Raw genomic sequence first — 25,084 nt, 5'->3', positions numbered from 1 at the left:
CCTGATTTGCAATTATCGACCAGTAAAAAGGGCACTCCCTTCTCCAGGTCTCAGCCTGTGCCAGGCAGTTCCCTTCAGTGCACCGGGGCACTGATAGAAAATGGCAAAACAAGCACAGTTAAAGAAGAAACGGTGTCTGCAAACAAATGTACAAATAACAAATCGAAGCACACACAATCTACTCATTTTAGGGAGGGAAGGTACGATTATAGCCCTAAAAAGACAAAAAAAAGGACAAAAAAATAAATAAATCACAATTTGTAAACTTGACAGGGCAAATAAGAGAAATGTCAGCAGCTTCGCTGTAATTCAAGGAAACTTTAGCTGGAAGTGTACAACAAACACGAGGTGAAGCGATAATGAGGGGCTTATAGGTATATCTGTCAACTCGCGTTCTGGTGAGTGTCACCCTCTTTTTATTGATATTCACTCTCCCATAACACAACATGCCTCCGAGGACTCCAAGAGGCTGAGCCTTTATCGAAAACCTGCATCTCCCTTCTAGAGTGGTTTGACCTTCATTTACTACAATTGGATTGCACTCTTAAATATCGGACTATGCCCTCACTCACGAGGCAACAGGTTGACGGGGGCCTCGCAGGCAGGAGTCTCATAAGCTGACAGACGGGCTACCGAGTTCAGACAAAGGTTCACTCGTATTGGTGCTCCAAATCGGAGAGTTGCTGGTATAATCAAGTGTCACATGGACTCCTTTGGAATGGCAGAGGCTCACTCAAGGAAAGGAGTTTATGGAGCTAGGCAAAGGGATCACTTATGATTTACAGGCAGAAGAGACTGTAGGACGGGGTATGGAAAGTTCTGGTGTGAAAGGCTACAGATAGAGGACATTATACCCAAAGATAATACTCAGACTCTTCCTGTGTTTAGCGTAGATTGATGAGTAAAATTCTATTCTCACGTTGTCTGGTTGAATGCTAAAAATAAGCACAACGTCTCTTTAAAATAAGTCTAAACAAGGTCAAGGCCTGTGGAAAAAAACGGAGAAGCAAGCCAGCCCACATAACGATAAGGATGGGGAATAAAACCAAGAAAATCTTCATTTTTAAGAATAAAATAAACTAAACATATGTTAACTAACTGTTTTAAACCTGGTGTTCCAAGTGGCAGCAGTTAAATTAATCATTCTTTTTAAAGTCTGCCTTAAAGCACCTTCTGAAAATTGTCACCTACAGCTGAGCTGGCCACTGCGCGATCTTACCATTCCGCATTTTGTTCATGATAACACTTTCAGTCCTGCCTTCTGCATGTGTGCACCAGTCAGTGAGGCTCTACATTCCACAGCTTTAACAGCCATTGGCAGAACCATTAGTTTGATATTGGCTGGCAACCTTTTGGTTTTGTCATGGCCATCGAATAAAAAGCGGAACAGATACTAAAAAAACAATAATAAAAACGGCGCTTGGAGATATGGAGTGGAGCTCTGAATATGAGCAGGAAACTAAAAAACATTGATACCTGAAGTTAGGCACTGCTCTGTGGGAGGAAACAAATGAGCGTAGGGTGGAACAAAGAGGAAAGATTACCAGCTAGCAGGTAAGACGTTTTAAAGGACAATTGAAGTCACAACTAAAAAGGCAAGGGGTGGGGTGTGATTCCACAGAGTGAATACTGCAAAAACAACAATTGATGGACGGAATGTTGCACAATGGCAAAACATTCACCCCCAGTCACAGATCTGGGTTTAATCCATCGTTATTTTGCTCACCATACCACCCCAGTTCAGACATGGCGATATGCAAATCAGTCTTGACCCTGTGCCTCATGGGAACAGTCCAGCCCGAACTGCCAAGCCATGTCTTCCCTGGACCGGAATCAAGCATCCTAGGACATGATTCTGGTTATCAGCCAGGAAAGCCTGATTCCAGTGGCATGGAGAGCACGGGACTCACGTCTGAGCATACCCGTCCCACTCGGGGTGACAAATGCAAAAACATCAATTGATGGACGGAATGTTGCACAATGGCAAAACATTCACCCCCAGTCACAGATTTGGGTTTAATCCAGCGCTATTTTGCTCACCACACCACCCCAGTTCAGACATGGCCATATGCAAATCAGTCCCATGAGGCAAATGGTCAGACTGATTTGCATATGGCCATATCTGAACTGGGGTGGCGAAGAGAGCTAAATAATGATGATGGATTAAACCCAGATCAGTTGACTGGGGGTGAGTGCTTGCAATGTTCAACACTCCGTTCATCATCCCCTTTGGTTTTGCTTTGTTCGCCCTAAGTTGGCAGGGTATGCCCAGACGTGGGACCCTTGCTCACTTTGCCACTGGATTCAAGCTAGCCTGGCAGATAACGGCTGATTAGCCAGAAACCGGTCCCAGGATGCTTGTTTCCGGTCCATGGAAGACATGGCTTGGCAGTTTGGGCTGGACTGTTCCCATGAGGCACAGGGTCAGACTGATTTGCATATGGCCATGTCTGAACTGGGGTGGCGGAGTGAGCTAAAGAATGATGGTGGATTAAACCCAGATCAGTTGACTGGGGGTGAGTGCTTGCAATGTTCAACACTCCGTCCATCATGCCCATTGGTTTTGCATTGTTCGCCCTAAGTTGGCAGGGTATGCCCAGACGTGGGTCCCTTGCTCTCTTTGACACTGGATTCAAGCTAGCCTGGCTGATGATGGCTGATTAGCCAGAAACCGGTCCCAGGATGCTTGTTTCCGGACCAGGAAAGACATGGCTTGGCAGTTCGGGCTGGACTGTTCCCATGAGGCACAGGGTCAGACTGATTTGCATATGGCCATGTCTGAACTGGGGTGGCAGAGTGAGCTAAAGAATGATGATGGATGGGGCTTGCAATGTTCAACACTCCGTCCATCATCCCCATTGGTTTCACAGAGTGAATACAGCATGTCTCGAAGAGGCAGCACTAGCGCTGACTAGGCTCGACCTAAAAACCTGCAGACAACGTTTTGCTAGATGACTGGATTCTTCCATCAATCAAACTATGTTGCCATCTAGTGGCCATTTTATAGTACACCGTAGTGCAGGATTTTCTGAATGCATTTATCTATAAATTGCACTCTGGGTCTGGTAGTGTGGAATAGGATATAAGTAATGTTTAACTGTTTAAAGTAATTGTATCAACATTTTACCTTTCTCTTTAATTATTTGGGCAAATCCAGTAAAGTTCATCAACATAGAAAGATATGAGAACTTTCATTTTCTCATCAATTGTCTTTTTTAGAATGTACACGCCCTTAATGCACAGGCAGGTGAAATTTCACATTTCAAATCCATCTTTTCTTCCAAGAAAGACTAAGGATTTATCTTACTATTAATTCATGGTACACAGCAGTTTTAGTGGATATTTAATGTGGGACAAACGTGCCCCTGCTTCTAAATTGCTGATCGGTGGTTGTTACTTTACTTTAATCTAGTTTTATATGTGTCCTAATAGAATATTGGTGATCTGAAAGATATCAAAGATCCAGCCAAAGATCCACACTATGCAGAACATGAGGTTGATGTAATGCGAGCACAGAAGGATCAGGTAACCACTTTTAAAGATAATTTCTTTCTCTTATATATCTTTAATCTGTTAACGGCATCTGTAGTAGCCAGAAGATTGACGGATGTTGGGTATAACATACCTTTCCTTTGCAGAACGCTTCACAATTTGACTTCTTACAAAAACAGTTGAATTGCATCCTTTTTAAAATTCTTTCAAGTTTCAAATCTTTATTTCGATCATGAAAGATCATAAAAGATATATACAAGATAAAATATTCAATGAAATACATTTAAAACCCAATAAGGGCAGTAAAGAAATAGAAATGTGCTATATAAAATGCAGTTCTAAAAAAAAAAAAAAGCTTAGGCCAGATACAAGGGAGGTAGAGGAGGTGTTCACAGTGTTGCGGTGTCCTTAATTATTCGGGCGCGTACCCGCCACATTGCAGTCAAAAATGTTGCCATAGCAAACACTGTTGGCGGAGATAGATCCGATTTTAGGACTCTATAGGCCGGAGCATATGTTCTGAAGCCCAAATTTTTTAAGTGAGGAACCAGCCAATATCTCCTGATTCTGGTGTAGGCTCCACAGAACAGAACCACATGCAAGTCATTCTCCGATTTGTATGCACATGCCGGGCACGCCCCAGTCTCTGATCTACCTGCCCAAGCCTTTGTAAAGGACCTTAAGGTGAGAGACCCATACCTCCATTGCAGAAAGATCTTCCTTGTAAACACCGGTGTCATGCCATCCAGAACACATTCATGGCTGTACGAATCTTTGATTTTGATAAAGAGATCGGTTAGGGACCCCTCCCGAGTGGTATCCAGGGTTTTTTGGAGCATGTAGTTGTAAAACAAAGTAGACAATGCTTTTCTGGAGATCCTTGTGCACGCGCTTTCTGGATCCGACCATAAGTCAGGCACTCCAAGAGTCACACACATTCTCCTTATGTACTTTAGCCAAGGAATTTTAGTGGCGTTTGGTAAAGTAAGAAATTCCTGGAGCTCCGCTCTGTAGTTGGCAAGATCCTGGCTACTCCACAGGCGACGCCAACAGGTCAGGGGTTTGAGGCCCAGTTCTTCCGTGATAGGTCTCAGAGCCAGGTCTAGTCTCAGTGGGAGTAGTGGAGTACTTGGGGGAAGAGCAGCCAGCTGTCTGATGAATTTATTTTCTATGGTTTGGATAGTATGTGTCGGGGTATAACCCCACAGCTCGCTTCCATAGATAATTCCCCCCCGAGCCTGAGCTTTATAAATGTGGATGGCAGGTGCCAAAGGGCGGAGTGGGGATTTCCTAGCAAATCTCGTGATGCCTCCCGCCCTCTGCGATAGTTTCATGCTAGCTTTTGTTATATGGGCCGACCATGTTAAATTCTGGTTTAGGGTTATCCCAAGGTATTCTATTGTGTCAACCCTTTCCAGACATGTTGTGCCCAGGCGGGGATTTGGGCGATTGTTGGCCTTAGGATTAAGAATCATACATTTTGTCTTTGCAGGGTTGATTTCAAGCCCCCTTTCATTACAAAAGCCTAGGAATCCGTCCAGGACCCTCTGTAGCCCCATAGGTGATTTGGACAGCAGCAGGGTGTCATCCGCAAACATAATTGCAGGCACCCTGCTGCCGTTCAATTTTGGTGCATCAATGTTAGCAATCCTCCTCAGATGCTCTATCACCCCGTTCACAAAGAGGCAAAACAGGGTCGGGGCTAGCACACAACCCTGCCTCACCCCTCTGCGAACGGGGAACCTATCGGTCAGCTTGCCATCTTTCCCGCATCTAACTCGTGCGTAGTTATCTTTGTGGAGTCTGATTAGAATTTCAAGGATATCTTCAGGGACTCCCAACTCGGCCATTACCTCCCACAATTTTGCCCTTGGGACCAAATCGAATGCGGCACGTAGGTCCACAAAGACCGCGTACAGAGCGCCGCCCTCGATCAGTGCTGTCTTCCAATAGATGATGTTTAGTCTAAATATTTGATCGACTGTGGAGACTCCTCTTCTGAATCCTGCTTGAAGTGGACTGAGGGTGTCTGTCTCATCCAGCCAGGTCTGTAGCCTATTGAGTATTAGCCTACCAAATAACTTCTGCGACACGTCAATGAGACTTATTGGGCGATAGTTGTCTGGAAGCAGAGGAGATCCCTTTTTAAATATCGGGACCACCTCCGCCCCAGCCAAGTATCAGGTAATTCCATCCCCTCAAGAACTGCATTGAATATCAACAGAAGGTAGGGCGCCCAGATGCCCGGTTCCTGTTTGAATAAATCTCCCGGCACCCCATCCAGCCCCGGTGCCTTACCAGAGGATAACCCTGCAATCGCCGCCCTTACCTCTTTTTCAGTGAAAGCCTCCGGGGCCTGAACACGTTGCCTGATTTCAGGTGGGGATTCCAAGAATTCAGCCTCCGGGGCATATAAGGACTGATAGTGGTTTTGCCACATGCTCGGGGCAATATTTGGTTCAATTGCCGATGGAAGATTTTCAGAACCTTGATTGACCACACGCCAAAATTTGCGGGAGTCCCTGATTGCTAGTAACTCAGAGAGGTTCTCCCAATGCTGGAGATCCCACTCCACCTTGGCGTTTGCCACGAGTGTCTTGTACCCCCTCCTTCTGGCACGAATCTCCTCCCACTTTAATTGTAAGCACAAGGTCGCGTTTGGCATTTCGGCATGTGATATTAAACCAGGCATCTTTGTGTATTCCCCTGGTCCTAGAGGGTCCAGTGCTAAACAGATCCATCTCTAGGGTTTTAAGTAATTGTTCATGTATACTCCGGAGGTGTTCTCTATTTTCCTGGGTGCTCAGTGGCGCCCACGATGCGAATGCCTCTTCTAGAATCGTTGTGACCCTTGCGTAGAGGATCGCTAGCTTATCGTCTCTAGTGGACAGCTTCTCCCATCTTATTCTCTTTCTGTTATTTTCCAGGAGATGTCCTGCCCTGGCCCTTTGTTCGTCCTGTACCCTGTCCTCAGTACGAGGGATGACGTATTCCAGTTCCAGGGCATTGTGGTCGCTGTCTTCTCTGGGTATCACTCTGAAGTCTATAACCCGTTTCCAAGCAGATAACTGTACCAGGAGATAATCTAGTCTAGTTTAGTCCTGTTTTGTTATATGTACATTTACTCGGGATGTCCGATTTGACGCGGCCATTACAAGCCCTGAGACCATGGGTGAGGGTAAGTGTATTTATCTGTACGGCTAATGGTGTCCAAGCTCTCGGAGGGGGGGGCCTCTGAGGGTGGAACCTGCCAACTTGAATCCTCCTATAGGGAGGGTCCATCAAGTAGGCCCGGTAATGGCTCAAAATGCGAGTTGAAATCCCCCCCCCCACTACATATGGTGTGCCACCCGGAATGGCCTCCAAGAAGGACGACAGTTCTTCTATAGTTTTTGAGACGCTGGATGTAGGGAGTGGTCTGGAATAAGCATTTATTATAAGTAGTTTAGGCAATCTGGGCCATTCCAAGAGGACGGCCAATATGTCTTCTGAATCCACATCTTGGCGTGTGGCTAGACAACCCAAATCGGATGCCACCTAGATTGCAAGTCCTCCCGATGGACGACCCCTCCCTCCCCATTTTGCCGGTATCGTAAATATGTCAAAGCCCCGGAAAGTGTGCTCCTCCCTTGCCCAGGTCTCTTGCAAGAGACATACACTTTTGGAATCAATTAGGTCGGCCCACGATTGGGAGTCTATTTTATTGGCTAGTCCAGCTACATTCCATGACAGCAGCTTTAAGGTGTGATACTCTCTTGTTTGGGTGGCAAGCTGACTACACTCCAGTGAACCTGGATTTATCATTAGGTTGTTATGGTCTTTTGGGGATGTCCCCCCTATAGGCCCTTGTCCCCTATGGTCATCCACTGGTTCTGGTGCCATTTCTACTCTCTGTTGGGGAACTCCTAGGTTTATGGGGACTACATGTTCTTCCCCTTGGGTAGTGTTGCATAATAAAGCGCACAGATTGTCCCCGCCTCCCCCTATGGTATTAGGTGTGGCTTGCCCGTAAAAATGGGAATATGCCCTACCTTTCGACTCGAACTGTCAAGCCACCATTTCAAGGCAATCAAAGCGATTGAAAGTTGGGAGATAAGGGGGCTGATAGTATCTAGGGGGCCAGGGTGCTCCTCGCTCTCGTCCACCCCTTTCCAGCCCTCTCCTGCTGACAGTTTCCCAGCCCTCAGCCTCGTTATATATCAAAGCATGCCCGATGCCATTCGCCTTTGGTGGTATGGGTCCCTCCTCCCTCCTTGATTATGCTCCCAGTTCCCCAGTGGATCCTGGGGGCATCCCCATCTCTGTTCATTAGCTGTGTGGGTGTTTGATGGATAAAAGAATGAGAGAGGGAGCGGCTGGATGTTATTCCCCTCTTCATCCGGAAAGCAACCACAAATATAGGAGACTGTCCCTGGTTCTTTGAAGCTGACCAGTATACAGTCGCCGCTAATTGTTTTGGGCCTCTTCCCCACCCATTAGACTCTTATCACCATACGAATGTCGCTAGTCATACCTCTCGGCAGCGGCCTAAATGTAGATAGCCAGTTTATGACCTTGTTTTTTAATGAGGCCCCTGTTTCAATGGCTGCTGGTTTTAGTTCTGGTACCCCAGCCAAAATTACAGTGTATGTGGCTACCTCTGGCGGAAGATTTACTGTTACGATTTTTTGTGTCTTCTGTAATGTAATATTTAGTTGATGAAGAGTTGGGAAGTGGAGTGGCTATTGACTGTGAGTGTGCTGCATCGGTTGCTGTTGCTAATGGCTGTGGGCATGGGGGAGGATTACTGATTTTTGCACTAGCCACCTGCTGGGTAGCGGGTTTTTGCTTGGGATTTGGGTTAGGGAGTTTGGAAGTTTCTGTCCCCTTTTTCTTAGTCAGGTTCTGAGACTCCACACCCTTATTGGGCTTTGGATCTACGGTAATATGGGGCGGTTGTTCTCGGCTTTCCAGCTATCCATAAACTGAGTGGTAGATTTCTCAAAATTGGTCAGCCTTGCTTCTATCCTAATCAGGCGAGCTTCTATAGGGCTGAACAAAGACCTGAACAGATTGCCTATGTCTGCAAGTGTAATATCCTCTCCAACTGCCTCCAAGGTGTCATCTGTTGTAGGAGGCGGAGGTTCAGTGGAAGCATTAACTAATGAAAGAGGTTCTGTTCTATCTAATATAGAGGTCTCCACAATAGTATTATTGGGGCTGGCCTTATCTTGTGTGGTGCCTAATCTCGGTATTTTAGCCTTCCTCTCTTTGTTGCATGGTCCCCCCATCTTCCTTTTTTTATAGCCCCTTCCCTTTCTCCCCTAGCTCTACTTGATGAATCTGCTGTATCAAGGGTGGGCATTGCCACCGAGGATTCCTCCCTGGGTAAGTTTAGGGGTTGTGGGGTGGCTCCCTTCGTAGTAGAGTTTGAGGGTTGTACTGTTTGGGTCATTGGAAGTTTGAGTAGGCTCATGTCTTCCAGGTCACTTAAGGTTTCCTCAGAGAGGTCTAAGTTTGTGGGTGGCTGATCGCCCCCGCAAGCCCCGGCCAGTAATCCATTCACAACCAACCTTCCCTCAGGGGTCTTGGCTAACGCTAAAGTACCCATGGACGACCTCCTGACCCACTCGATTTCCTGGGAGATGCGTCTTTCTAGGACTGTAATATCGTCAATCAAGAGAGATCCTGCCTTAAGGAAATAATTGTCAATTTTACCGTGGCCGGTTCCAGCCGTGACGGGTCCAACCGTGGCCAAGGTTGTTTTGCTCCTAGTCTCCATTTTACTCATTGTGGAGCCGCTATTTGTACAATTTGTGCAGTTTGGATAAATCCAGATACCAATACGTGGGCAGAGAGAGTGGGAGCAAAGAGGGGGGGGGGGGGGGCGGTCCGGTCTCTGCCGTCCTCGAACGGCCTCAAACGACCCGCTCTTTGCCCGGTCTTCGCCCCGCGCCTTGGCCCGTGCGCGTCCCGCGATGCGCGTCCAATTCCCCTCTGTTATTGGTGGAAAGGAGACGTGACACACAGGGGGCGGGAGGCGTGGTCAGCCGGAAGAGCCCCAGGTGCGGCTCCAAGAACGCCGCGGCTCCTGGGACTCGCAGTCCGACTGTAGTTCAGCACGCCCGGTAAAAGTTAGCCCCAGCTGCTCCGTTTTTGAAAATGGTATTCAATGTCCCGTGATGACAGGCAACAGTCCTCTGCGACCTCTGACAAGCGACTCCGAGCGGCACCCTTTTTTAAATTCAATCTGTAAAAAATCTGTATCATTTTTTTAATTCTATCTTGAACATTTGAAAATATATTTTTGATTATTAAGTTTCCATCCAGTTTATAAAACAAACAGAAAACACCATATTTTCTACCTGGAATGAATATAGACTAGAACAAACAGCAGTCCTTTAAGAAGTTGATATTTTGCTGTGACAAGGGATTTATTTGAGTTGGGATTTATTCAGAGCATATAGGCTGGATAATAAGACTTTTTTGACTTGCAGTATTTCAGGTCTTTGCTGGTAAGATAAGGCAGTGCTTGCCCCGAATACCCTTTATCTGTATTATGAAAACAAGATTCTGGAGGTGTTAGTGTGTGACAAGAATGTTTGTATACATTTCTTGTGTGGTATTTTGTTGTGATGGGAATGTGTTAGTTTGTTGTTTTGCACTGCTTTGTGTTTGTGTTGCATTACTCCAATGTGATGTACCTTTTGATTTGGGTGCTGTGTTACATTCTGTTTTGAAAAGGAAAATTAAGGATTTCTTTATTTTGTTTTCATGTCTTGCTTGAGTGTTATTTTATGAGGAATTTTCATTAAACAGAGCTAGTTTGTTCCCTGCTATTGAGTATACTCCTGCAACTGGTTAGGAGTATATTCTACAGCTACAGATTCGTTTGGTTTCCTCTTACTGAGGGATACATGGATTTGTGACTGCAGGTTTCGACCAGGGTTAGATAGTTATACACTTCAAAATGCTGACACACATCGCAATTTGTTATGCACATATTCCTTTTGTGGATTTTCACATGTACAATTTCACATTTTCCCAAACTGTTTTTGCGCATATTAGATAAAATGTTCACGAACTTGGGAACACATTTGTCATTATTTCAAATAGTGATTACCTAATTGCGATTATCTGCAAATTGCAATTAGGTAATCGCTATTTGAGCATTTCCTAATAGGTCAGGTTAAGGTGAGTTTATTGTACAGTTAATTAAAACATTTTAGTTGTAGCTAAAAAAAGAATTAAATAAAACTTTGTTAAAAGAAAGTGTCCAACAATTTACTTATTGTGCCGTGCAAAAGATTTACAGAGGAATTCAATACATGTGCAAAGGGTTCTAGATTGGGTACCAATTCAATTCAGATGTGATTTGGCAAGAGTTCTAAGCCAATACGTGAATTGCTAGCAGCAAGAGAATATCAATTTAGCCCCAACTGTGCAAAGCTTGCAAAACAATTTACCACTAGCCTGGCTGATGACAGGTGATGCCCCGAAACCGGTCCCAGGATGCTTTTTTCCAGTCCAGTGAGGAAGTGGCCTAGCAGTTCGTGCAGGACTGTTTCCATGGGAAACAGGGTAAAGACTGATTTGCATATGGCTGAGTCTGAACTGGAATGGAATGGGGAGCAAAAAAAACAATTGATTTAGGCCCAGATGTCTGTACTGGGGTGAATGATTGACATTGTGCAGCATTCTGTCTTTCAATTGTTCTTTTTGCATTTGTCACCCCGAGTGGGGCGGGTATGCCCAGATGTGGGTCCCGTGCTCTCTATGCCACTGGAGTCAATCTAGCCTGGCTGATGAGGGGTAATGCCCCATAACTGGTCCGAGGATGCTTGTTTCCAGTCCAAGGAGGACAAGGCCTGGCACTTCGGGCTGGACTGTTCTCATGGGGAACTGGGTCAAGACTGATTTGCATATGGCTGGGTCTGAACTGGAATGGCTTGGGGAGCAAAAAACGGATCGATTTAGGCCCAGATCTATGTCCTGGGGTGATTGTTTGGCATTGTGCAGCATTCTGTCCATCTATTGTTATTTTTGCATTTGTCACCTCGAGTGGGACGGGTATGCCCAGACATGGGTCCCGTGCTCTTCATGCTGCTGGAGTCAAGCTAGCCTGGCTGATATGGTGTGGTGCCCCGAAACCGGTCCCAGGATGCTTGTTTACAGTCCAGGGATTACCTGGCCTGGCAGTTTGGGCTGGACTGTTCCCATGGGGAACAGGGTGAAGACTGATTTGCATATGGCTGGGTCTGAACTGGACTGGCATGGATAGCAAATAAATAATGGATTTAGGCCCAGATCTCTATACTGGGGTGAATGTTTGACATGTTCAGCATTCTGTCCAACAATTATTCTTTTTGCATTTGTCACCCCGAGTTGGACGGGTATGCCCTGATGTGGGTCCCGTGCTTTCCATGCCACTGGAGTCAACCTAGCCTGCCCGATGAGGGTTGATGCCCCGAAACCGGTCCCGGGATGCTTGTTTCCAGTCCAGCGAGGGCCAGGCCTGGCAGTTCGGGCTGGACTGTTCCCATCGGGAACAGGGTCATGACTTGTTTGCATATGGCTGGGTATGAATTGGAATAGCATGGGGAGCAAAAAAACGATGGATTAGGTCCAGATCTCTGTACTGGGGTGAATGTTTGACATTGTGCAGCATTCTGTCCATCAATTGTTCTTTTTGGGACTGCATCTAAGCCTTGGCTTCAGCAAAAGTCTCATTCTCAAGCTGTTGTATAGCATATTAGTCAGACAGTGTCGTTTTAGGTAATATTAAAACCCTGGAATGGTGGTGGAAGAAAGATGCAAGACTTTGCTTGAAAGACAGAACACATGGTCAGTGGCACTTTCTGGCTTACCAGCAACATTTTACCCAAGGGCTACAGAGGGCCAATTTGCTCACACTTAGATGAAAGTAAAGGAGGCGCTATCGAGCATGAAGAGTGTTTTAAAAAAAAACGAATTATTCCACGTGCTACAGTCAACAACATTGAAAAACAAGAGATGTTCTGCTCTTTTTATACTGGAGACAAGACAGTGCAGTTGTGTGCATTTGCCGCAACCTTTTTAAGAAGGTGGCTGGTAGACCTAAATAGAAACTGCTGCTGTAGACGTAATGTTAGGGTATTTGGGCAATCATGTGTTCCTAATTACAAGAATGAAAAAAAATTAGTTTCAATATCTTGCAGTGTTGAATATGTACAGTTAACCAGCATACCAATCTGAAGTGCCAGAAAGCGTTGGAGAGGGATCAGAAACAAATCCGAAAACTCTCTGGGTCTGTGAAAATTACCACTTCGACGTGTGGGAGTTGGTTTGAGTCTATTTTGTTTATAGCATAGATGAAAGACCAGGTTTGAATAGATATATCTAAATGCGTTGAAGTTCCATACTAATGGCAGATTGTCTGCTACAAAAATGCTAATTAACAATTATAGCAATAACAATTACAATATTTTACTGCCAGTTGTCAAAGTAAGATGTAGAAGCCTCGGTGTGCAACTTGTCTTTTGTCCCCAAGGTCATATTATTACCCCAGTTTATTGCATCTGTGATGTCATTTCTACAGTTGCTTCAGATACAAAACTTTCTGACTTCAGGCTCTTTGCTCAGCGGACAAATCCCCATATGCTTGTTTGCCATTAGCTACAACTGACATGACCATTCTGATATTCTTAAAAGCCCCACTCAGTTCTATGATTATACCCTAGATTTAATTTTAATTCCTGTAACTATCATTAGTAGGGCAGTGAATTCGGAGCATCTCTGACACTTCCTGCATTGCCTTCAAATTAATCATCCCTATCTAACAATGGATCTCTAAACATTACTGTAGTATCTACACCAATAATTCCAAAACCACCTTCATCCCAGTGAAATAAATTCCCTTTCTTCCACAGCCAATTTCCTACAGTGTTGTTTTGTGCTGATTTACATTTGCAAGCAATTCCCGCTTCTGAAAATATTTTGAGCTACTGAGAATCGAAATTTGCCTAGGTTAATGATGGTAAGTTTCAATTCTATTAAGGACACGGAGACGAGGATTATGCTAGTCCAAAGCTTACTTACCACTAAATGCGCCACATCTACCATCGGTTTGAAGTAAAACCGCTTAAAAGTGGAATCCGAAGACCAGTCTGCGGCTCGCATCAGATCCTCTTAGCGAGCTCCCAGGGAAAACGCCTTTGAGGCCATAGCTCCTCTGGAGGAGTGAGCACCAAACTGAATAGTGTCTATACCCACCTCTTGCATGACCCAACGCACCCACCTAGCAATGGTGGGAGATGAGAGAGCTTTGTGCGGTTTCCGTAATGCAATAAGAAGTTGTCTCTCGCCCGGAGGGCGCAACTCAGAAGTTAAGTCCTCGTTCAGACAATGTACGACACATAATTTGGGTACATCCACAAAAGCTGGGTAGGAAATTGTTCTCGAAGCCGATTTCGTTCGCCGACCAATCGTAAATGTCACACCCTCCGTAGAAAACACCCATGCAGTAATGTCCAGGGCATACACATCAGAAACCCTGCAACAAGAAACTAGACATAGCAACATGGCCAACTTGGCCGAAAGTTCCTTCAAGGAAAGATATTTATTCGGTTGCCAAGACAAGAACAAATTGAGAACCACATTGACGTCCCACAAGACCGTATACTGCGGCTCTGGGAGCAAGGACAAACAAATACCCCTCAAGAGCCGGCAAACGAAAGGATGCTCGCCCACCGGGGAACCATCCACCGGACGGTGGGCCGCCTAGATAGCCGAATGCATAGCATTAATGGTTTGATACGCCAGTCCGTCTGTCGCCAGTTCCACCCAAAAATTTAGTATGGGAACGACGCCTGCGACCACAGAATCTAAGCCCCGTTGAAGACACCAACAAAACCACTTCACCCAGGCGGATCGATAACGTTTGGAGATGCTTGAGGCCCAGGCCTTAGATAAGAGGGACTCAGCCGATTCCGAAAGGCCTGGAAAGCCGCTAAGCCATGAGATGGAGAGAGCCCTGGGCGATCAGGCGATGCTGCTCCCCGTCCGGATTCAGAAGAAGATGAGGAAATCGGGGTTGTGGGATTGGAAAATCCCAAGAAAGTTCCAGAAGAACTGTAAACCATACTTGGTACCTCCAAACTGGCGTCACTACCACCACCTCTGCCTTCTAATGGCGAACTTGGGCCGCCGACCTCACGAGCATGGAGAAGCATAATTCTGTTCCTTCCCCCACTCTTGCAAAAAGGCATCCGTCGCCTGCGCCAGAGGGCCCAGCCTCCAACTGCAAAACCTCGGGAGCTGGTGGTCCAAACGGGACGCAAACAGATCCACCGAGAACGGACCCAACAGGTTGTCCAACCACCGAAAAACCTGAACGTCCAACTTCCATTGGCTGAAATCTCGCAAGTGACGGAAATGCCAGTCCGCCACCTGATTGGCCTGGCCCGGAAGATACTCCGCCGTCACCGGTATGTGGTGTTCCAGGCAAAACCCCCAAAACTCCTTCGCCAAGTTGGCCACATTCTGAGACCGAGGGCCTCCCACGGGGTTGATGTAACGCACCGCCAAGATATTGTCCATTTTCAACAGGACACAGGAGCAAACTCTGTCCCTGGTCCAGCACCAGACCGCGAAGGACTCCACAAGAAGCTCCAAACAATTGATGTGAAGTGCTTGTTCGTCTAACGACCTTTCGCCGCTGGTAGAAAAAGCACGGCAGCGAGCACCCCACCCGACCTGCTGGCGTTGAACTCTATCACAATGTCGGGAGCGGTCCCAAAAATGCCCCTGCCGTTCCAGGCGCTCATATGTGAGAGCCACCAGGCCATTTCCTCCTTGACCTCTTCCGAGAGAGGGACCATCTGGTCGTAAGACAACCCTCTCCGGAGATGATGCGCCTTTATGCGTTGCAGCCCGCGATGGTGCAGGGGCCCCGGAAAGATCGCCTGGATGGAAGAGGAGAGGAGACTTATCACCCGGGTGATCTGATGGAGGGAAGTGTGTGCGACTTGGACACGGTCTGCCGGAGCAAGTGTCGGATCTTGGCCACCTTCCGGGAAGGAAGGCTCAAATATGCGTGAACCGAATCCACCACAAAGCCTAGGAAGACTGTTGATTATGAACCCTAAGCCCTGTAACAGAGAAACCGTCTGCTGCAATTGAAAAGTGAACCTGCGAGGGCATTGAGCCATGAGAAGGATGTCGTCTAAATAAACGATCATCTGAACTCCTTAGCTTCGCAAGAATTCCACCGCCAGGTGTAGAACGTTCGTGAAGCACCATAGAGCCAGAGATAACCCGAACGAAAGGACGGTAAACTCATACACCTGTTGCCTCCACTGGAACTGCAAAAAACGGTGATAGGGGTGATGGATCGGGACCTCCAAATATGCGTACTTGAGATCCAACCGCACCATCCAGTCGTTTGGAAGGAGAACAACCTGAAGGAGTTGTATCCCCTCCATTTTGAACATCATCCAACCGTTGAACTCCTTCAAGATGATGACCGGCCGTTGCCCCCCATCCGTTTTCTCCACCAGGAAGATGTTGGGGATGCAGGGACGACCGACACGCTGCCCCTTTGCGCAGCAGCTCTGAAATCTCCTCGTCAACGAGATGCGCATCGGCCCCGTAGAAACTGATAGGATGAGGGAAGCCTGCTTGACGGCTTGAATCGTAAAACTCCATGTGGAAACCCTGAATGGTTTGCAGGACCCAAACATCATTTGTGATGGCTCTCCATGCCTCGAGGAAGTTTGCCAACTGCCCCCCAATCCGCACTTGAGATGGGGAGATGAGACTTACCATTGGTAGCGGGACCTCCTGCGTTGGTCCTGTAGCCTCCTCTGCCCCGGAATTTCTGGCCTCTGGTTGTATAAAAGTTGGTATAATTTGCCCTCGAGTTATATTGGCCTCGTCCGGAGCCTTGTCCCCTGCCAGGGTTTCGCTGTCCGCCACGGCCGGTCGCACGGCCACCGCCACGGCCGGTCGCGCGGCCACCGCCATGGCCGGTCGCGCGGCCCCTGCCACGACCGGCCCCACCGGAAAAACGAGACTGAAAAACCCGCATGATATTGGAATGGGCCTTGTCCAAACTTGTGAAAGTGGCCACAAACTTCCCTAATTCTTTCACAAAGGGGTCCCCTAAGAGGCCCCCCTGTGCCACAGCCCCCACTTCAGAGGATGCCAGGTCCCCCAGCTTTGGATCCAACTTAATTAATAACGACCGCCGCCATTCTGTGGAGACGGCACTGTTGGCGTTCCCTAAAAATATTATCGCCCGCTATGCCCAGTTCAAAAAAACGTCAGGCGATATGGTGGAGCCTGATACTTTGGCTTCCTCAGCCATGTCCAAGATTTTTGTTAAGGGCCCTACCGCAACAGTTTATCTTGGCAGGAGCGGTCGATGCCCTTACGTGGGTCCTTGACGTATTTCGCCAAGAAGGTGGCCATCTTGGAGTCCAGCTCTGGAGTGTAGGCCACCTTCCCCTCCAAAGTTGGACGAGGACACTCTGCTCGCAGGCACCCCCTTGCCTCCTTTTCTAACGGCTTCCGGAGGCGACCCTCCACAAACTTCGCCACCTTGTCTCTCGGAGTCCAGGTCGCTGACCGCGAATGAATAATTTCATCCGGGTCCAGCATGCCCGAGGAATCCTGGGGCAACTCAGCGGCAGAGCTGGTTGGGCACCAAGACCGAGAAGACCCCTCACCGTCCTCATCGGTATCCTCTGGCGAAGCCACATCTGGCGACGGGGGGGTTCGAAGCCACAGACGCCGCAGGAGCCGAGTGGGGGAAGGTGCAGGCAGTGGCACCGACGTCTTTGCCAGGAACGTGCTCTTGAGGCAATCAAAAGCGTCAATGTCCACCCCGCGACTCCCCCACGCCCCCCTCCGTGCGACCTCTCTTGGGTAGGGAAGGTCCATCCTGGGGGGGGGGGGAAGGGGGGCAGGTAGGGAGCGACTCCGAAGTGTCCAAATGGGCAGACACCAACTTAGCACACTCGGCGATAATGCAGTTTTACAGGCGCTCCTCCATAGGCCCCACAACATCGTTTACACACCTAAAGATGGACTCATCCACCGCCTCCAAAAACTGATCATCCAACGGCAGGTACTGAACCTGCTCCTCCTCATAGTACTCCGAATGGATCATGTTTGCGCGGGGAGTAACCCCCTTATGGGACAACCAGCAAGGTGAGAGACAGAACCGGCCCCAAAGGACACTGCCAAGCAATCAATTAGAGCCACTAAAAGTATTTCCCTTGGAAACCTGCCTCTGGTGAGGAAACCCGCAAGATAGCCTGTAAGCGGCCCACAAGGCTGCAAAGATCTTAAACACAGTGTAGAAAACCGCAAATTGAGGCCGCAGACACACCTCGCGCGAGCAGGCCCTCAGCTGGCTGACGGGCCCACCCACCACCCAGCGCGCGCAAACAGCTTTTAAAGTGCTGTACCGGCGTTCAAACGCCCGCAGTCACTCACTGTGGCAGTGCCGCAATACGGACCCCCCCACCAGGGCGTAAAACTTATAAAATATGAGGAAAATACGGACCCCCGAGAGGATGTTCTGGTGTGGCAGTGTGGGGACAAGGCTCACAGAACCGTTTGTCTCGCCGCACGTCTCCTCGACTGAAGAAACTGAAGAAAATGAAAGACCGCAAGCATTGGACAGGACCGCGAAAGGAGCGAGAACGCTCCTGTGGTCATCGGGACCCTAAAGGCAAAACCCCCAACGATTCCCAAGCAAGTCTGGGTCCCGCTTTAACCAACGGGGGTCCCCGAAACCACCAACAAACCAAATACAGAAAGAAGAGAAAAAGTGACTTATCTGTGCTGCGAAGCAGCAAAGAAAGTGGAGGGACAACTGCTGCAGAGAACCTTATTGTGATGGGCGGACACTAAGGAAGGCCTATGTTCGGAAGGGTCTCATGGACTTATGAGAGTTATAGTTTAATGCAATCTGTGGTTATTGTTTTTGCTGGATTATCGTTTTTTTCCCTGTTTGGGATAAAAATGTTGAGTGACTTTTTCTGAAAGCTGCTGTGGAAAAATATTGTTATTAAAGCGCAGAAGGAAAAAGCATAATCGGATCCTCTGGTCCTGACATTGAATTTGTGTTTGGCCATGTCTGTCTGCTAGAAATTGTAGTCCCAGCTAACAGGAATAGAATACCAGAGTTTACAATTTGATTCTCACTCTTACGGACTGGATTAGGCCCTTCTAAAAGCCAGCACTTCTTGTATTGTGACTATTGTCTTTCGTTATCACATAATTTTTTTTTTAAATTGGATGATTATCAATGATGGGTTATTCATAAAATAACGTGTATTTGTAAAACGCTTGTTCACTCAAGGGTATCTTGGCGCTGAATAACAGATATTTATTGTTACCCAACTCAAGGGTACTCATTTTATTGACCTCAAAAGGCTGAAAGGCTGATTGGACCTGCCGGTATTTGAACCTATGACCATGAGGTCGAACACAGGCCACTAGTGGACGCATTAGTCCACTAGGCCTGATTTGGCCGAGTCTAGTGGCTTAAGTTTGCAGTAGTGAGAAGGGGTCAGATGGTGCGACTAATAGGACACATTCAGCTAGATTCATGAAGCCAAATTGCGATCGCAATAGCTGCAAATTAGCAATTGCGATCGCAATTTGAATAAAAGGAATTCATGATAGTGAATTCGCAAAAAATCGAATTCGCAAAAGAAAAATTGTGGGGTTCGCAAATAAATTCGCACAATCCTGGAAGAAGCCCATTAGCGAATTGGAAATTGCGAGAAACCATGGAATCTGCTAATTTATTTGTGACATCGCAAAATAATCGCAATCGCTATTCAAGAAAAATCGCAAAATGCGAAAAACCCGAAAATCGCTATTTGCGACGTGCAATTTAAGGAGAACCCAAACCAGGTGGTAACCAGTAAGGAAAAAAAAAATCAAAAAAACTTGAACAAACTACCAACAGGTGCAGGCCTGACCAAACACACTTAAGGATATGCAGCTGGAGCATGAGGACTCTCACAATGCCAGGACTCTACATGGTGGTCAGGCGGCGAAGGCTACAGCGAGCAGCACAGAACAGACGTAGGATCCAGGAGCGGATATTCCGCCAGCGGGTCACCCTTCTGGGCCAAACCAGGGAGCAAATTTACGCTAAGTACCGCCTGAATGGGGCAATGATCATCAAGCTGATCCGGGACCTAGATCCCCTGATGCAGCACCCAACAAGGAGGACCAATGCCGTGCCCACACATGTCCAGGTATTGTGCAGCCTGCACCTTCTGGCCTCCGGAAGCTTCCAGGGGATAGTCGCTGTTGCAGGGGGGATATCCCAGCCACCATGTCCCGCTGCCTAAGGTGTTTCCTGGAGGCTATGCTGACCCGGCTACACCACTACATCTCATTCCCCACCAGCCAACAGGACTTGAATGAGACCAAGCTTCAATTTTACAACGTTGAACAATTTCCACATGTAATAGGATGCATTGACTGTACCCACATCCACATCTGCCCACCAGCACAAACGGAATACATGTACCGCAACCGCATGTCCTACCACTCCCTCAATATCCAGATGGTGTGCAATGCTAAGACAATCATCACGGACATAGTGGCACAGTACCCGGGGAGCACACATGACTCCTTCATATTCCGGCACAGCGGCATCCACACACGACTGGCCAGGGGAGACTTTGGGGAGAGACACCTACTAGGTAAGTACACATGCCCCAAAATAGTACACTGTGATCATGTAGCTGCGCAGAATAGGCACTCACCCTCTGCTCCTTTCATTCAGGTGACAGCGGCTACGCTCTCCGTGAGTACCTCCTCACCCCATACCTCAACCCTGCAACACCACAGCAACGGCGTTACAGTGCTGCACACATACGCACAAGAAATTGCATTGAGAGGACATTTGGCCTTTTGAAAAGCAGATTCCGCATACTTCACAAGACTGGTGGGGCCATCAAATACGAGCCTGAGGTCTGCTGCCGCATCGTGGCTGTGTGTGCTATCCTCCACAACATTGCTACCAAGCGCAGGATACCTATAGAGATCTCTGGCAGTGAGTCGGAAGGGGACAACCGACCACCTGCACATGTGCGTCATGCACGCGGGGAGAATCCTGCAGAAGGACACAGGCGCCGTAACCAAATCAGCATGAACTGATTCTAGTGCACCCACTCCCCACACCCAAGACTTCACTCATGCATGACAATAGTAATAATGACATGGGTCAGATTAAGTTTAACAGAATATTTCTTATTGTTTTTTGCACAATAAAGTGGTAACTCCCCAAACTGTAACATGATTGGCATATTGCGTCATATGTCCCATGTTATTGAGGAGGGCATGCTTGTAGCAGTAGCATGGCCCTTCATGGTACCAATCAAATGTTCAATGCCGCCTCCAGGCAGATTCTCCTAACCTTCTTTCCACCTCCTCCTCCTGATTTTGCCGAGAGGCAGCAGAGGGCCTGGTGCTGCGGCGGGGTGCTACCACCAGTGGCACGGATTGGCTACTATGGCTGGAATTAGCCTCACTTGTGTCGTCGTCCCCCCCCCCCCGGCTGGCCATGGCCAGTTGCCTGCATACCCTGAACTACCGTGATTTTGCCGTGAGGCAGCAGAGGGCCTGGTGCTGCGGCGGGGTGCTACCACCAGTGGCACGGATTGGCTACTATGGCTAGAATTAGCCTCACTAGTGTCGTCCCCCCCCCCGGCTGGCCATGGCCAGTTGCCTGCATACCCTGAACTGCAGTTGTCACTTGCTCCAGAGCTCTTGCGACGTCCTGACAGCACTGGACCATTTGCGCCTGCATAGCCAAGGAGCGTCGTGACAGCTGGGAGGTCGCGTTGCCAATTATATAATTTGACCGCGTGTATGCAGATAGGCGGGTCAGCAGCTGCCGGTGTCTGCGCTGGTTGATGTCCCGCTGGCTAAACATGGCCTGGGTGTTGGTCTCCACAGCAGCGGTCATCCTCTCCACACGGTCAGTCAGCTGACCAACATTCCTAGCGGTCTTGTTGAGCTGGAGATGTATAGCAGCGAGATGACGGGCTTGTGTCTGGTGGACGTGGAGCATACGGCGCTCAATAGAGAGCCCAGGTGCCCGCACGTTCACCCCCCTGCCAGCGCGTGATGTGGTATTGCGCGGCTCCCTCACCAGTCCGCTGGACTGGCTCCTCACAGCCGCAGGGCGGCGGGTTTGTCTGCGTGCTGCTGCTGGTGTTGTCAGCCCCACTGGTGTTTGAGTCACTCGCTGTGGTACTGCTGCGCCTGTTGGCGCAGAGGTGGCACTGTCCACAGGGGCAGGTGGTGTTATGACCGCTGGTGCGGCAGCTTGCCCTGATGGTCCTGGCTGTGGGGATGGATGTACGTCTCCCTCAGTGTCCTCTGTAATTTCTTCAATTTGCAGGGCATCGCTGTCCGTACTGGGTACTTCAGCGCCACCTGTGATGTAAAGTGGACGTTGATTAGTGACATGTTACTTACACATTGGAGCTTCCTACATGCATGCAGGCTACCATTCCCTGACTCGCTACAGGATTGCCTCTCACTGAACAGGTCTGGCTGTATGGGGCTAGATGGTAATTGTGGTCAGACTACATGTTCCACAATGCAATAGGGCTTTTGTGGTGTGCTTTGGCTGCATGACTGGGGTTTGTAATGGGATGATCGGGGGTCATGGCCATTGTTAGGGGCAGGGTCGCAGTCGCATGGCACTTACCTTGTGTATCTTGGGTGGGTCGGGAGGAGTCCAGCTGGATTACCCCCACGCATGCCTGCGGGTTCAGGGTGTCCTCTACTCGGTCCTCAAGTGGGGTGTTGGGTGGGACAGTGGGTTCCCCTCCTCCTGTCGCAACACGCACCCCCAGCCTCTCTGCGATCTTCTCCTTGGCCCGCCCTCTAAGGTCGTACCAGCGTTTTTTCAAGTCATCCACAGAGCGCTGGGTAACCCCCACGGAATTCACTTTTGTGCAGATGCGCACCCAAATCCTCCTTTTGTCGGCCTCAGGCACCCTTCTCGAGTCCTTCCCGAAGAGGCGGTTGTGGTCCTTGGACACTCCCTCTATCAGATGTTCTAACTCTTGTTCTGAAAATTTAATTTTCCTTTTTCTTCCTGTGGAAGTTTCACCTGCAGCTTCCTGTGACATGTTGTGCACTGGGGTGTCTCCTGGATTTCACCTGTAGGTACTCTGGAGGGAGCTCTGGCAATGCTGCTTCCAGTTCAGGCTCACAATGCTGAATGAGGGTGGAACCTGCCTACTTCCTGGTTGTGATGTCATCACTGTGCTCAGAATGCGAATTCCCGTTTTTGCGATCTCGCAATTAGCGAGATCGCAATTTGCGATTTCGGTAATTGCGAGATCGCTATTTCAACAAGGATATCGGCCGATTCTGTGATTTTTATGCGATTTTCGGAAACTCGCAATCGGCGATTGCGGCCGATTGCGAATCGCTTTTTTTTATTCGCATTTTTTCATGAATGCCATTCTGCGATTTTTAAATTGCGATTCGCTTTTTCTCGCAATTTAGGAATCGCAGAATTTGACATTGATGAATCTAGGTGATTGTTCCTTTTTTTGTGTTATTTCAAAACACTTCTTTTTTAACAATGTTATTGCAAAATTACATCAAAAAACAGTTTATTAAAACATGTACAGAGACCACATAAATCAGTCAAATGAAAAAGTGCATGATACTAAATCAAAACATCATATTAGTCATTCATAGGTTAAGAAACGTTGCTTAAGTAAACAGATAAAAAAATAGACACTGTAGCCTAAAACAGTAAAAGTCTGGACCAGCCAACCGTCCAATATGTAAAGCATAATGTTAATCCTTAAAATAGTTTTTCCATGATTTGTTTTTCTTCAATTGGTTTTCCAGTTTTTGTTTTCCGTTAATTGACACACATCGATAACGAACACCCAGCCAGTGCTGACCCCATTCCTTTCTTTCCGCACATCTGGTCTTTGGTTTTCTGATGATGATTGTCTGTGGATTTTGTTGTTGTGTTTTTTGGAGAATGCTCCCTCCTAATTCTCTGGGATTTAAGCCGTGCTCCAAGTGTTGTTTGCTGATGTCAGTCATGGATCTGCTTTCGGACCGTTTGCGGTGTCTGAGACCGTTCCACAGTGCCACGTCTTATTAACTGTGTGCACGGAAGCACCCTAAAGCAATTCATAGTGGGTTTTTTAAAAGAGACATCCTGATCCCATTCTAAAGAGAGTATAACTCCCGCTGTCAGTCTAAGAACAGTCCTGGTAACAAATAAGAAGCACAAAAGGGACCACCGTCAGTTGTCTCATGGTAAGAGGAGCTTTAAGGGAGAGGCATCTTTTAACTCTGATTCTGTTTCAGAACTACAACAATTAAAAAAGCTATCTTTTTCTACTCTAGTCCTGCTCCAGAGCGGGTACAGACCTTTAAGCAGGGTATATTGGAGATATTAGGCAAGGTTTCCTTTTGATGCACCTGTAGCGGCTGTTCTGGAGCCTTTGATAGAATAAGTGATGCTCTGGCACAGGCAGCTTCAGTGACAGTCCATTCTTCAGTTACAACAGTTACAACTGTGGCTGTACCTTCGGAAGCGAAGTCAAGTTTTGAGTTTGAAGAAGGAGGTGCTGGTTTTGATAACTGCAAGCAGTGTAGGAGCGCCAGGTTCGCCATTTGCTTTTGTCTGCGTTCTGAAGCAGCAGCAACCATTTCACTCTTTCAGGGAAGGATTGGCCTGCTTGTTCTTTTTGGCATTCATGCTTTTGCAGCATCACAAGATGCCCAGTTGTGGGCCGATTGAGTAGGTTTTTTTTAACCAATAGCTGAGGATGACGTCAGACCAATGGATACTGCAGGTAGTTAACCATTGGATATTTTTTTCCATTGGCTTCGAGCCATCATATACTCCACAGAAGAGATTAGTCTTAATGCTTTGGTTTGGCAAAGGAGTTTACCAAGTTTCCATCACAAATACAAGAGCAGTGCTGAACGTTGCTAGTCTGGTGGCTTCTTGCATCAACCTAAGGCTCATATGTGGATGAGAACATTGCAGTGATCCTTCAGTTACACTGAAATCAGCATTGTTATCAACTAAAGGATAACATTGCGCTTGATGCTGAGCTATTAGAGAAGCTACCGGGATGGAGCCAGCCAGAGAGCTTGTTCAAGTGAACCTTTTCACAAGCTTTGGCAACCATTGACTTTAGTAACAGATGCTTCCTTTTGAGGTTGCGATGCTCCTCTAAGGTTTATGTCTTTAAGTGTTCTGTGGAGTCTTCCGGAGAGAAAGTTACATATCAGTCTTTTTACATTAAGGGCAAAGAGGTTGGCCCACACATTTATTTTTCCATCTATATTTGGGAAAGAGGCTCAGTTCATACAGACAATACACGTGTAGTGCCTTAGGCGAACGAGCAAGGACTGTGGGGTCTTGCTCTCTGTGCAGAAAGGAGATAGAGATTTGGCATTTGACCACCAAAAAAGGAATTGGTCTGTTAGAAGTTCATCTGTTAAAAAAGGTCAATGTGACTGCAGATTTTTGAGCAGGATATTACCCATGAATTAAGACTGGGCAATTCATTTGAAATGCCCCTTATAATTTGTCAGGATT

The 25,084-nt window shown here is 47.6% G+C and overlaps 1 protein-coding gene across 1 annotated transcript in view; it reads left to right on the top strand.

Annotated features, from left to right (window-relative positions):
• Positions 1–25,084, top strand: part of DYNC2LI1 (dynein cytoplasmic 2 light intermediate chain 1) — a 352,340-nt gene that overhangs the window by 301,794 nt on the left and 25,462 nt on the right. The window contains exon 12 of the mRNA XM_078647108.1: positions 3,433–3,525. Coding sequence (XP_078503234.1) covers positions 3,433–3,525 — 93 coding nt within the window. The remainder of the gene's footprint in view (positions 1–3,432; positions 3,526–25,084) is intronic.

The sequence above is a fragment of the Lissotriton helveticus genome, chromosome 6 (genome assembly GCF_964261635.1).
Source record: "Lissotriton helveticus chromosome 6, aLisHel1.1, whole genome shotgun sequence".
Classification (NCBI taxonomy): domain Eukaryota; kingdom Metazoa; phylum Chordata; class Amphibia; order Caudata; family Salamandridae; genus Lissotriton; species Lissotriton helveticus.
The sequence above is the reverse complement of the archived record's forward strand: the minus strand, read 5'-3'. Positions and strand labels throughout refer to the sequence as shown.